Source organism: Cetorhinus maximus, chromosome 25, assembly GCF_964194155.1.
Source record: "Cetorhinus maximus chromosome 25, sCetMax3.hap1.1, whole genome shotgun sequence".
Classification (NCBI taxonomy): Eukaryota; Metazoa; Chordata; class Chondrichthyes; order Lamniformes; family Cetorhinidae; genus Cetorhinus; species Cetorhinus maximus.
In genome coordinates, this window is record NC_135903.1 from 31,615,648 (window position 1) to 31,629,587 (window position 13,940).

General features: G+C 42.7%; 1 protein-coding gene across 2 annotated transcripts in view; it reads right to left on the bottom strand.

Annotated features, from left to right (window-relative positions):
* ifi35 (interferon-induced protein 35) overlaps positions 1–13,940 on the bottom strand; it is a 42,898-nt gene that overhangs the window by 8,711 nt on the left and 20,247 nt on the right. For both annotated transcript variants that reach the window (XM_078529729.1, XM_078529730.1), the window contains exons 4-8: positions 12,967–13,125; positions 9,784–9,900; positions 9,397–9,544; positions 6,614–6,720; positions 1,191–1,377 (exon numbers count right to left, since the gene is read on the bottom strand). In XM_078529729.1, the coding sequence (XP_078385855.1) occupies positions 1,191–1,377; positions 6,614–6,720; positions 9,397–9,544; positions 9,784–9,900; positions 12,967–13,125 (718 nt within the window). The remainder of the gene's footprint in view (positions 1–1,190; positions 1,378–6,613; positions 6,721–9,396; positions 9,545–9,783; positions 9,901–12,966; positions 13,126–13,940) is intronic.

Here is a 13,940-nt window from a genome sequence, read left to right on the forward strand (position 1 = left end):
TTCATGTATGAGTCCTGACCATGATTTCCCCCTCCCTGCCAACCCACCCCTTGACATTCAATCACAGGATCACCAAAGCCAAACTCAATTCTCTGCTCAAACCAATTTATAGCAGGGGTGACCTGCAAATCCCAGGAATATAGCCCATAAGGTCAAAGCAACTCAGTTCTTAGGGGTTACTTTTAACTGGTGATGACCAGTAAGAATGTGAGAGGTTTGAATGGGTTGCCTCTTTCACACCCTGCCCCACTATACATCCTAATCAAGTTAACTTTAGTGGTATTCCACATCAGTGACTCTCAAGGGTTTTGGCGTTCCTAGCCTACATACACAAGAAGCAGGTAGGGCTCAGGAGTGGGAACCCTGGTTGACTTTCTGCTATCTAGCCCAGAGAGGCTGAAGCCAATTGTAGGCCACCGCCCAAGCTCAGATCAGTGAACTTGGGCACAGACCCAAGATCAAATGTGTGACTTTTCTGGTCCATATGTTCAACTATTCACTGTTTTAACCAACTAAGCTGTTGAGAAAGCTCCAGATACTCAACAGCAACTACCTGCATTGATATAGAGCCTTAGCGTGAAAAACACCCCATGAGGCTGTATGTAAGCATAATCAAATAAATTGATGCAAAGGTCTATAATATATAAACTGAACTTTTATAAACCTTGGTAAGACATCAGTTAGACTATTGTGAGCAACATTGGCTCCAAACTATAAAAAGGATTTTGAGGCTCTCGGTGGGTGAAAAAGATTCGTTAAGATGCCGTTTGCCAGGGTAAAATACTCATATGAAGAAAAACTGGGGCTTTTTCCCATTATAGCGACATAGGTTACAAAGTGATGAAAGGATGGGACCAGGGTACAAAAGGAACAGACTGGCTCGAGTAATTGAAACAGCAGTTCTAGAAGAAGTGGGCATAAGGACAAGATTAAATGTAAGAGAGCTTTGAGGCTGTGGTTCTGCTCAGGCAGAAATTATATCAACGTTGAAGAACAGATTGTAAAGAATAAAGGGATATGGGAATAGGGAGAATAAATGTGATTATTCGCTCTGGAGGGTGAATACCAGCACAGATTTGTTAAGCCAAATGGCCTATTTCCATGTTGTAATTCCTATGTATTTCTCTGCAACAAAGAGGGGGGTACAATTTGCATGTTCTCAGAGATTATTTTCAGTCTTGCTATCTTACTTCCGTCAGCAACGAATGTAATTACAACATTGCCAGAATCTTCCAACATCTCAACATTTGCCACTTCTCCTCCAGAATTCCTTTGTTTGCTGAAGTGCAGTTCCAACTTGTCAAGCAGCTGTTCGGCTGGGATAAACTTTGGGATTTCCGAAACCAGGATTCTGTATTTACACACTCGAGTCTGAATCTGCGGGAAAAGTACATTTGTACGCGTCAGTCCTCTTACTTCATGGAGATTGACTGTGGGCCTTAACACAGGCCAGAATGCATAACTGACCAGCGTAAGACTCACACAGCAAACCTATAACAAGCATCCAACAGCGCTGTGTTCTGAACCACTATAACATGTGAAATAATAGCATCATCATTTTAACTGTTGAAGCAAAAAGTGAAACTGTCAGACATGCAGTCAGACAACGCAGGGGCTGTGAAGGGGATCAAGAGAAGTGATGATGAAGTACAGCTGAGGATTACAGAATTGTTACATCACAGAAGGAGGCCATTCGGTCTGTGAAGTCTGCGCTAGCTCTCAAATAGAGTAACATATCTTGTGCCTTTCCCTCCCATCTCACCATAACCCTGCACACTCTTCCTTTTCTGATATTCTCTCCAATTCCCTCTTGAATGCCTCAATCGAACCTGCCCCAACCACACTCTCAGGCAACGCATTCCAGAATTTAACCACTCGCTGCATGAAAAAGTTTCTCCTCATGTCTCCATTGCTTCTTTTGCCAATTACCTTAAATCCATGCCCTCTCATTCTCGATCCTTCCACCAATGGGAGCAGTTTTCCCTATCTACTCTGTCCAGACCCCACATGATTTTGAATACCTCAACTTGTGAAAGCTGACCTCTTAGCTGTGGTTGATGTCACCAAGAAGTAACATGTAGATGAGGAAGAGAAGGCTAATCAAGGGCAGACCCTAGAAGGGACTATGGAAGGGGCAGGATAGGGGTTGGGAAGAGCAGCGATTGTTCTGGCTACAGTTGGGTAGGTCACACGTGGAATTCAGTGAGGGCAGTCTCATCAATCTGAGCAGAACAAAGGCACCGGACGAGGATTCTGTGCTTGACTGTGTCAAAAGTTGAAGATGACATTTGCGGCTTCGTTTACAGCCATGCAGTGACACAGATATAATAAGGGATTACCACATGCCTTGTCACAGGACACTGATGCCAATTTCTTAACCAGAAAGCAGAGGGCACATTTACAGCAACTGAGGTTATTCTGCACAACAAAAATAAAAATACCTGGAAAAACTCAGCAGGTCTGGCAACATCTGCGGAGAGGAACACAGTTAACGTTTCGAGTCCGGAAGACTCTTCAACAGAACTTCTCCGCAGATGCCGCCAGACCTGCTGAGTTTTTCCAGGTATTTTTATTTTTGTTTTGGATTTCCAGCATCCGCAGTTTTTTGCTTTTATCTTAAAGGTTATTCTGCATCTGGTTTTCTTAACTAAGAAGCCCGATTGCAGTGAGTCCACCACTGTGCCGCCTAATGACCATTCAATGAAAACTGCAGGTAATTGGTTAACTGTACAGATCTCTGTCACATCTCAGGCTGAAAGAACAACACTCAACGTCACAGATTTAATTACAAGAACAACATCATTTAATCTGAAACAAAAACAAAAATACCTGGAATAACTCAGCAGGTCTGACAGCATCTGTGGGGAGGAATACAGTTAATGTTTCGAGTCCGTATGACTCTTCATCAGAAATGAAACAGGGCAAAAGAGACAGGCGGAAATCCTGTCGGTGAGAAGAGCAATACTTCAAGGTAGGCATTCCTGAAATGCTGCACATCCTGAACATCTACTATTTGACCTTCAACCTCCCCAGGTCAGGTGACTCCCTATGTAGTACAGAGTGTTTATTACAGTATCTTATCCAAGTACCATATAGTATCTAAAACTCAAGTCCACACACACAATCAGCTATCATCAGTGACATCCTTCCCTCATTAGGCCAAAAACATGTGCATGATTTTTCTGCTTGGCGTATGTACCTTAGACTTCATCCCTTGCTAAACGTACTGCAATAAATTTTGCAAACAAACTTAACAAATCATTATTTCCCTAACTCACTGAGTAAATGAATTTCTTCAGTTATGAATGTCAGGTAAGTTCAGTGCATCACAGTCCAATTTCAGTCTTTTGTTCAGTATTTCACTTCCTAGAACTATTATTTCTCTTTCATTAGTTAACTGCGGCATCTCTTGTGATAACCATCTGTATGTAACTGGATGCTCCTCATTGATCAACTCCAATTGCTTTCTCGTGTGTCTGCAAACATCACAAACAGGAAGTTCAAACTCACAAGGGTAGTGTTTGCCGTACACCTTTTTTGTTTTGAACATAATCACAACACGTAAAACTTCACATCTAGGCACATGCTTTGTGTCAAGATTTGCTGGGTTCTTTTCACTTGAAATTAGATTGTTTTCAATCACAAATCGGTGTTCCAAACTGATTTCCAATTTCATGTTCTGTCACTAAATCACACAAAATTGTCATATCGCTTTGTGGTCTCCTTTCACATCGTGGTCTGCCTGCTGTCTCAGGCACTCTGGTCATCGTGTCAGGGTTAGGAAGTGTCATCGTTCCTTTGGAACCGATGTTCTTCCCTCTGGATAGCAAGTTGCCTGCCTGCCATCAGCCTCGCTGGCTTGGACTTCTGGATGTCAGCTTTGCCTCAGCCCCTACAACTGGTTTATCTGCCACTGGGTCTTTGTCACCATGATACCTTTAGACATGTGAAGAATTTCAGTCATACAGTACTCCTTCTGGTGACTGTACAGTAACAATGTTTCCCTTCTTGGCAATGACAGTGTACGGCTTGGGGTAAAATGGTGTATCCATCTTACTCAGACTCTCCCGTCTCAGTACTCCATCACCTGGCAACACATCAGACTGTCCAGCTTCCCTTCTGTGGTCTGTATAAAACTTTGCAGCATCCTTTTTCTCAGCATCGTGATCTCAAACCTCCTGATCAACACTGATATCCCTCAGCTCTGGCATCCTGGTGCGTGTTTTGTGTCTGAATAGCAGCTCAGCTGGGCTCTTTCCTGTGGAATTGCTCAATACATGGCCACATATTTCAGAAAGGCTTCCTCCCAATCTTTGCCCAGTAAGCCTGAGCAATCCTCATCCGTTTCTCTCAGGATTGGTTTTGCCGTTCCACTTCCCCATTTGCCTGTGGCCATTTAGGAATCACTCTGTGACTTGTATGTAATCTGCAAAGGTTTGTGAAATTAATTGTGGCCCATTATCTGAACAAAGTGTAGACCGTGCCTTCCAAATATTTCAGTCAATGCAGACACTGTTTGTCCTGCTGTTGTAGACTTCATGCAACATACTCACAGTAATGGCTGTAGTAGTCAGTCACCACTAGTATGGACTCTGCTGATGGAAGCGGGCCCAAGACATCAACTGCCACGTCCTCCCATGGTCAGGCTGGTAACAGTGTGCTGCGTACTGGTTATGGTGGATTGGGTCAGCTGACAAGTTGACATCCACGACATGTCTTGACAAACTGCTCCAGGTCTTTTTCCATCCCTGGACACCATACATTGGTTTGTAAGTTTTGCTTAGTACCAACCACTGCCTAGTGACCCTCAATGGTTAATCTCACTTGGCAGTTGTGTAACTTCCCAATTCCTTGAAACACTGGCCCAAACTCCTCTTTGAACATCGCATATAGTTTCGGAGAATTCACTTTCAATCCGATGTGTAGCACTCCCAAGGCTTGGGCAGTCTCTCTGCTCGGAAGAGGCTCATCATCCTCCTCAATCACTACAAATTCTGCCTCTACATTCCAAACACCTGCTCTCACATCTGCAAAGAAGCATCCAACAGTTAGGAGTGGGGTTTTAGATGTGTAAGGATAGAGCTCTTTGACACATTTTCGAGATGCCCACTTGAGTCTCTTTGTCTTCAGTTCCTCCCAGAGTGTTTTGCTGATGAGATTACCGTCACGGCTTGAATCTACAATAATGCTCACTTCAACACCAAAAATCACTGGAACTTTTTTTTGCAGTTTCTCCCATTGATAGAAAACATCTATCCATGATTGCTAGTTGTGTCTTCACTCTCTGCATCTTCTTCAACTCATCTCACAGTTGTGTATCTTTCATCTCTCTTTTCTTTACGTAGTTCACCAGGCTTCCCTTTCTGTTCAGCTTTGTTTCTGCACTTCTTGGCAAATGGTCCTTTCCCCCACATTTTCTGCATATCCTTCCCTTGGCAGGGCAGCAGGCATCTTTTCCAGAGTGCCCCAAATTACCACATCTGAAACACTCTCTCTCAGACCTTTGCTGTTTATACTTACCCATACCTAGACCCTGTTGTGTCACTCGGTTAACCTCAACTTTTGTCATGCCAATGGCAGAGGCGGGACCAAGTTTCACGCTGTGATATTGTCCATCCGCTGCTTCCAATGTAGTTGCTATTTTCAAAGTGTCATCCAATTTTAAGGCACCTCTTCATTCCAGCAACTTACGCCTCAACTTATCCAACTTGCAGTGTTGGACCAACTGATCCATTATCTGGTTATTCAGATCCATTGCAACATAACTGCACCCGTCCAACGCCAGACTCAAACAGGTCACAACTTGGGCTACTGTTTCCCCCTCTTTCCATCTCACCTGATAGAAAATATGCCTTTGGAATGTGGCATTTGGCATCATCATATAATGGTCCTTCAAAGCTTTCACTGCACATTCATAATCCACATTTTCTATCGTGTCAGGCAACACCTAGAAAGTCTTCCGAAGAAGAGTCACATTGGATTCGAAATGTGGACTCTTTTCCTCTCTCCGTAGATACTGCCAGATCTGCTGAGCCTTTCCAGCACTTTCTGTTTTGATTTCAAATCTCTGGCATCCATAATATTTTGCTTTAATTTTAGTCTTTAAAGTCTCTCTCACTGAAGCACCCAGCATTGAACAACAATAAGGCCCATCACTGTGCTTTCTGCACCACCGTCACCCCGTCCATAAACAGACCGTGACTAGCTTCAAACTCATCCAGCCACACTCTCCATTTCACTCTGACAGTGCCGGTGTCACCTGTCTGATCAAATGACTCATTTCCTTGGGCTTCAGACATATCAGCTCCAGCAAATGCCAAGACACAACCCTAAATATCTCTGTAGTTATCCACGTCGCCAATGTCACATTTCAGCCATAAAGGCCAACACTCGAAGCCACTGATTTAACTGCAAGAACAAGATTATTTAATCTGCATGCTGCCTAATGCCTGAATGTGTGCTATCTGACCTTCAACCCCCGCCAGGACCCCCAAATGTAGCACAGAGTGTGTCTTACAGTATCTTGTCTGAGTACCATCTAGTATTTAATACCCCAAATCCTCACACACAATCTGCGATCATCACGACAATCCCAGTCAAGACTGAGACTTACTTCAACATCTTCTAACATCGGCAGCTTCAAAGGATGAGCCTTTATCTTAATTCGACACTCTCCTATTTCAACCTCGTGGTCTTCCATTTCCAGTATCTTACTAGCAACTGCGAAAGTAAAAAAAAAAATCAAATGAAAAAGTTCTTCAGGTATGTAAATGTTAACCAGTTTTAAGTTTCCATAATATTTACAGATCATTCCAGATAATGAACAAAGCTAATACTTTGTACAGACTTATTGGTTTGTGAACCTTAGGACCAACAAAGGAAAGATTGTGTTAACTTTGGAAGGATTCACACTACAGCCATCGCCCCCCCCACCCCCCCCACCCCCCACCCCCCACCCCCCCACCCCCCAGCCGAGACACATCTTCCAGATATTTTGCAAATGATCACCGTATTTCTTAGTGGCATCTAGTATTGGAATGTAAAAGTAAGGCAGTATTCACTGTACTGGCAGGCTGCTGAGTTTGGAGACTTTTAGGAGTAGAAATTGGACCTCATTGAGCCCCTTTTGTGGCGTAAAATGTGGGCCAGTTTTGGGGAGAACTGCTCTGTACTCGATCAGTGCAGAATGGGGCCTGGGTGCCAGTTCTGCTCATGCATCCAGGGCACCTGCCTAGAGTGAGTAGCAGGTCCCCTATGGAAGCAAATGAGGGGCCTCAAAACCAAAAGGCCCTCCATTCAGGATGCTTCACTGTGCCCTAAGCAGTAGCTGCTACCGGGGACACTTCTGTCCTCCTCCTGTCCCCACAGCACACCCAAGAACTGTTGTCAGCCCACCATTGGTGGTCTCCCTTTGCCCTTTCATTCCCAGTCCAGGATGTACTGTGGGGCTGCTCCTGGCAAGGCAATCCAGCCTCAGGTTAAAGCCCTTACAAGGAGAAAGATGGCGTTGGAGGATGGACGTGCCAGCAGCTCATCCAAGTTATTACAACGAGACCTGAGGCCCAATTCCTGCCAAGCCTCAGCCATCCTGCTTGAGAGGTGCTCTCTCTGCGCACCATCGGCTATGAGCCTGAAAATGGGCCAAAAGTAATTTTTACTCTTAATCTTTTCTATGGTGTCTATTGGAACGCAAAATATACCTGAAACGATGAATGTATGACTACTCAGCACTGTACCTATCAATCCTTTCATTTTAATGGTTACAACAACAACAACAACTTGCATTCGGATAACGGCTTTAACATAGTACAACAGCCCAAGTTAGTTCACAGAAGCGTTAGCAAACAAAATTTGACACCAAGTCACGTGATAGGGCCAAATAGGCAAAAGCCTGGTCAAAGAGGAAGGTTTTAAGGAACGTCATAATGGAGGAAATAGAAATAGAAGCAAAAAGAGGGAATTCCAGAGCTAAGGGCCTTGGTAGCCGTAGGCATGGCCACCAGTGATGGAGCGATTTAAATCAGGGATGCTCAAGAGGCCAGGATTAGATGAATTCAGATATCTTGAAGGATTGTAGGACTGGAGGAGGTTTCATCGATAACAGTGAGAATATATGGAGGGATCTGAAAACTATAATGAGAACTTTAAAATCGAGGCATTGCTTAACCAAGGGCCAAAGGAAGGTCAGCAAGCAAAGCGGTGAAGGGGGAATGGGTCTTAGTGCGAGTTAGGATAGCAAAAGGAGTCAAGTCTAAAGGAAACAGGGCCAAAAATGAGGCAGAAATGATCTGAGAGAGGGTCCGAGTCTACTAAAGTTGTGGAGGTGAAAATAATCAGGTTTAGTGTTGGCACGGATATGTGAGCACCAGCTCAAATTTAACACCAAGGTTACAAGCGGTCTCATTCAGCCCCGGAAAAACTCAGCAGGTCTGGCAGCATCTGCGGAGAGGAACACAGTTAATGTTTCGAGACCATATGACTCTTCAACAGAACTAAGGAAACATAGAAAAGAGGTGAAATATAAGCTGGTTTAAGGGGGGCGTGGGACAGGTAGAGCTGGATAGAGGGCCAGTGATAGGTGGAGATTGCCAAAAGATGTCATAGACAAAAGGACAAAGAGGTGTTGACGACGGTGATATTAGCTAAGAAATGTGCTAATGGTGACATTAAGGGTAGAAAGCAGGACGAGCAAGGTACAGATAGCCCTAGTGGGGGTGGGGTGGGGGGAAGGGTAAGACAAGGTAGAGATAAAACAATGGATGGAAATACATTTAAAACTAATGGAAATAGGTGGGAAAAGAAAAATGTATATAAATCATTGGAAAAAGGGGATCGGAAAGGGGATAGGGATGGAGGAGCGAGTTCATGATCTAAAGTTGTTGAACTCAATATTCAGTCCGGAAGGCTATAAAGTGCCTAGTCGGAAGATGAGGTGCTGTTCCTCCAGTTTGCGTTGAGCTTCACTGGAACATTGCAGCAGGCCAAGGACGGACATGTGGGCATGAGAGCAGGGTGGTGTGTTGAAATGGCAAGCGACAGGGAGGTCTGGGTCATGCTTGTGGACAGACCGAAGGTGTTCCGCAAAGCGGTCACCCAGTCTGCGTTTGGTCTCTCCAATGTAGAGGAAACCGCTTTGGAAGCAGCGAATGCAGTAGAGTAAATTGAGGGAAATACAAGTGAAATGCTGCTTCACTTGAAAGGAGTGTTTGGGCCCTTGGACGGTGAGGAGGGGGGAAGTAAAGGGGTAGGTGTTGCACCTTCTGCAGTTGCATGGGAAGGTGCCGTAGGAGAGGGTTGAGGTGTAGGGGGTGATGGAGGAGTGGACCAGGGTGTCCCGGAGGGAACATACACTACAACTGATTCCCTTTCCACTTTTGTTACTGGATTACTTTCTACCTGTTTCATCGTCGAATGTGATTACTGCAGAGCCCCCTCTAATTGGATACCGAATGAATGGCTTTACGTCAAATTTGACTCCTGGTTTGCCATCTTGCTCTATATTGCCTTTAAAAGTCCATCGTCTCTGAGGCATGGAGGAAGAGACCTGCAGGAATTTCAAGAAAGCCGGAAAATTAATGTGAGTGACATGGGAAATCAATAAGTAGCATTTGTGCAAACATGTATTTCCAAAAGGATGGTGCGTGAAGATTGTTCAGACAGAGCTGGCCTGCATGGTCCAACTGATTCTGAACATTAAATGATGGCAATCCTAGTTTACAATCGCTAGGCCTTTTTTTTCTCACATGTCTTTGAACATCCAAAAAGACCGTACTGCTATCTTACCTTGAGCTGCTTCTCCAGTTCTGAATTTTCTTCTTCAAGCCTTGCTAACTCCTCATTTACTTTACTTTGCTCCTTTAACAGGTTGTCATTCTCAACCACTCTATCATCCATTTGTTGCTGAGGAAGAACGCACGATTAATAAAAATACTATAATCATTTAGATTGTTTGCAGCACAAAGCAGGTTCTAGTAATAGGAACATGGGAACAGGAGGAGATCATTCAGGCCCACAAGCCTGTTCCGTCATTCAATACGATCATAGCTGATCTGTAACCTAACTCTGTATACTAGCCTTTGCTCCATATCCTGTGATACCTTTAGCTAAAAAAAACTATCAATCAATCTCAATTTTAAAATTAACATTTGGTCTAACATTAACTGCCATTTGCAGAAAATAGTTCCAAACTTCTACCACCCTTTGTTTAAAGTTCTTACTCCTGAAATATCTGGCCTTAATTTTTTGACTATGCCCCCTCATCCTACACTCCCCAATTAGTGGAAACAGATTCTCCCAAACTATCCTATCTATTCCCCTTAATATCTTGAAAACCTCAATTAAATCATCCCCTAACCTTCTAAATTCCATGGAATGCAACCCTAGTTTGGGTATTGTCTCTTTGTAATTTAACCCTTGAAGGCCAGGTCAAGATTCTCTCTCTCTCTCTTTCTCTCCAGGCACTGTGCCCTAAGAGGGCATTGGTGACCATGGACTTCCATGTGTTGGGCCATGGTGATGCTTGGCAATGTACTGCAGTAGTTTACCATCGTCTTCCACAGGTTTTGGCTGACCAGTGTTACATTCTTTTTCTCTCCAGTGTAAAACTACCAATCATACACAAGGATTGGTGAAACAATAACGTGGGTTCTTTATTTGAAGACTATATACATATAGATTTACTAGGAGGCTAAGTATAGTACATCTGATCTCTATCCTGCTGCTTGCAAACTGCCTGCAAGTCGTGGGACTAATATGTCATATCCTGTTGAGTAGTGATTGACAGTAGTTTAAGATACATCCCCTTAAAGGTATGTGGGCATCATATCACAACAACCAGGAGGCTCTCCGGCTCTTACCACTGTCATAGGTGTATTGGAAAGATTTGCAGGTTGATAATCAACCTTTTTGGCTACATTATGAATATGCCTTCCATAGCCATTGAGTCTTAGAGTAGGACTCAAACCTGGAACTTCTGGCTCAGAGATAGGGACACTAACCACTGTGCAAAATTAGTACGCTCAAAGTTCATGTTTCTCATAGTGTTGTACATATTCTAACCAAGAGTTACATGTGGTGGAAATCTCCTCAGCGTATTAAGTTCCTGCATGTTCTGAGAACTAAGCTTCTTCTATTTTACCAAAAGTACCAAGTATAAGAGTGCTGAGAGTAACAACAACAAAAACTCGTATTTATATAACACTTTTAGTGCAATAAAATATCCCCAAGATGCTTCACTGGAGTGTCAGAAAACAAAATATGATGCCAAGCCACATAAGGAGATACAGGGAAAATCACTAAAAGTTTGGTCAAAGAGGTAGGTTTTAAGGAGTGTCTTAAAGGAGGAAAGAGAGAAAGGAGCAGTGGAGAGCTGTAGCGAGGGAATTCCAGAGCTTTGTGCCTTGATAGCTGAAGGCATGGCCATCAAGATGGCCACTGAACCTTTAGAAACAATTTCCAATTGTAAGATCAGCAACTGGAAGGTATTTTTTCTTTTAAAAAAAGTTTAATTTCCTTTTAAAAAGCATATTCGCTTAGAAATTGCTGTTGACGTTATTAGCAGACATGTATTTAACACACTTACATAAGGACAAATGAAAATGACAGACAGGAAATGCCAATTGATCCATCAAACCTGCCTCACACTCATTATAAGGCTGGAGCATTCTGACTAAATGCTTCTTATTTATCCTTCCAAACCTTTGCACAGTTTGGAACGCTTCTATTAGATCTACACACCCCACCCCTAGCCATGTAATCTCCAGGGAAATGTAAAGTAAAGCCAAGAAAAATCCAGGGCAAATAAGGAGAAAATTTATCTACAATGCCCTCAGATGATCGAAACTGCCCTGGGAGATCACATGGACTATGTGTTTCTTATCTGTTGATCCATAGCACGATCTTTGGCTCAGTCAAGACCAGTCCGCTCTCTCTTGAATGCATCAAGATGGTCAGCACATATTGCAACAGCTGTAACATTTCTCTGCCCACTATTTTAATGAGGTATTACAAAAACAATGTAATGTCTCCAAGAAAATAAGGGATCGAAGAAAATAATTGAAATACAAGTATTTGTAAGTAAAGTCATCCAATTTTCTAGCCATTTTTTGGATGAATATTGAAGGAGGAGTACCCTGTATGGCCTCATGCTTCACTATTCCATTAACCTGTATTGCTACATGCACTTAAAGTCATAATATACCTTGTGTAAAGATGTTATCTTATTTCTTAGTCAAAAAGATCCCAGATTCAACTGACCTATTTAGGCTTCTCGTTAAGCAATGCTTCAATTTTAAAATTCTCATTCTTGTTTTCACATCCCTCCATGACCTTGCCCCTCCCTATCTCTGTAATCTCCTCCGACCCCACAGCCCTCTGAGATATCTGCGCTTCTCCTTTTACTAGCCTTTTTCCCATCCTCGATTTCAATCACTCCTTTACTGGTGGCCATGTCTTCAGCTGCCAATTCCCTCCCTAATCATCTGCCTTTCTCTCCCCCTTTAAGACGCTTCTTAAAACCTATACCCTTGAGCAATCTTTTCGTCATTTGTCCTCACATCCCCTTCTATGGCTCAGCATCAAATTTTGCTTGATAACACTCCTGAGAACAGTCTGGAAAGGTTTTTTACTATGTAAAGGTGCTTTATAAACGCAAGCTGTGCTTGCTTTTGTAAGTATCTATACAAAAATGCCCAGTTTCACTTATTTTGACACTTTACCAATTCTCCATAAATCCACCACCGGTGGAGATGTTTGAACGCTTGTGATACATGTGGCAAGTTTCTACCTGTTATTATGTTTAGATCATTAAAACAGCTTGAGAAAATTACAGGACTCATCACAGGTGAATTGCACAAGTTGAAAACATTATTGCTTTAACAGTTTAAAAACAAAATTGACATTGCTTTCCAGTGCAGAATATGCAAGCAGTCACAACCAAAAATAAATACAAACTACTAATTTACCAACCTGTAGGTTTAAATCCTGCTTGTCTTTTTCTAATTTGTCACTCTCTATCCTTTGTTGGAGTCTTTCAATCCGGGTAGCATATTCCATTGTTATATGTTGTAGTTCATGTTTAATTGTTTTCATCTCAGCTATGTCCTTTTGCAGAGAACCAAGATCAGCCTGGTAAGACAAAAACGGATCCATTATTAACTAATTCCACTATCAACTTGTTCCCACACTGGGATTGGAAAATAGCAAACATCACTCCATATCTTAAGAAAGTAAAGAAAGCAAGAAAGAGAGAGAGAGAGACGGAGAGAGGGGCCAGAGAACTATGTCACTCATTTTTTCATCTGCCATTGGACCGTGATTTAACAAATTTTGCTGCACCTGAGCTACATTTTCTGATTAAATGTCCTTCATGGTTTAGTCTCAACCCAGTTTCCATTGAGCTTCAGAATTTAAGTTGTTAACTCATCATAAGAAAAATATTAAAGCTCCAATCTCTTCAGTTCCTCCCCACCCCCCACAAATCCTGTCAGAACCCATGTGGGAAAAGAATTTGCAGATTGCTTTATTAAGATAAGGACGTAACATAAGAACATTAGAAATAGGAGCAGGAGTACGCATTTGGACCCCCGAGTCTGCTCTGCCATTCAACAAGATCATGGCTGATCACTTATCTCAATTTCACTTGCTCACCCTATTCCAAATCCATTGATTCCCTTAGTGTCCAAAGATTTATCAATCTCAGTCTTGAATATGTTCAATGACTGAACATCCATGGTCCTCTAACATAGAGAATTCCAAAGATTCATAATCCTCTGAGTAAAGAAATTTCTCCTCATCTCAGTCCTAAATGATCAACCCCATATCCTGAAACCATGACCCCTAGTTCTAGATTCTCCAGCCAGGTGAAAGAACCTCTCAATAACTAACCAATCAAGTCTTCAAAGACTTTTTTTCACCTCAATGAGATCATCACTCATTCTCCT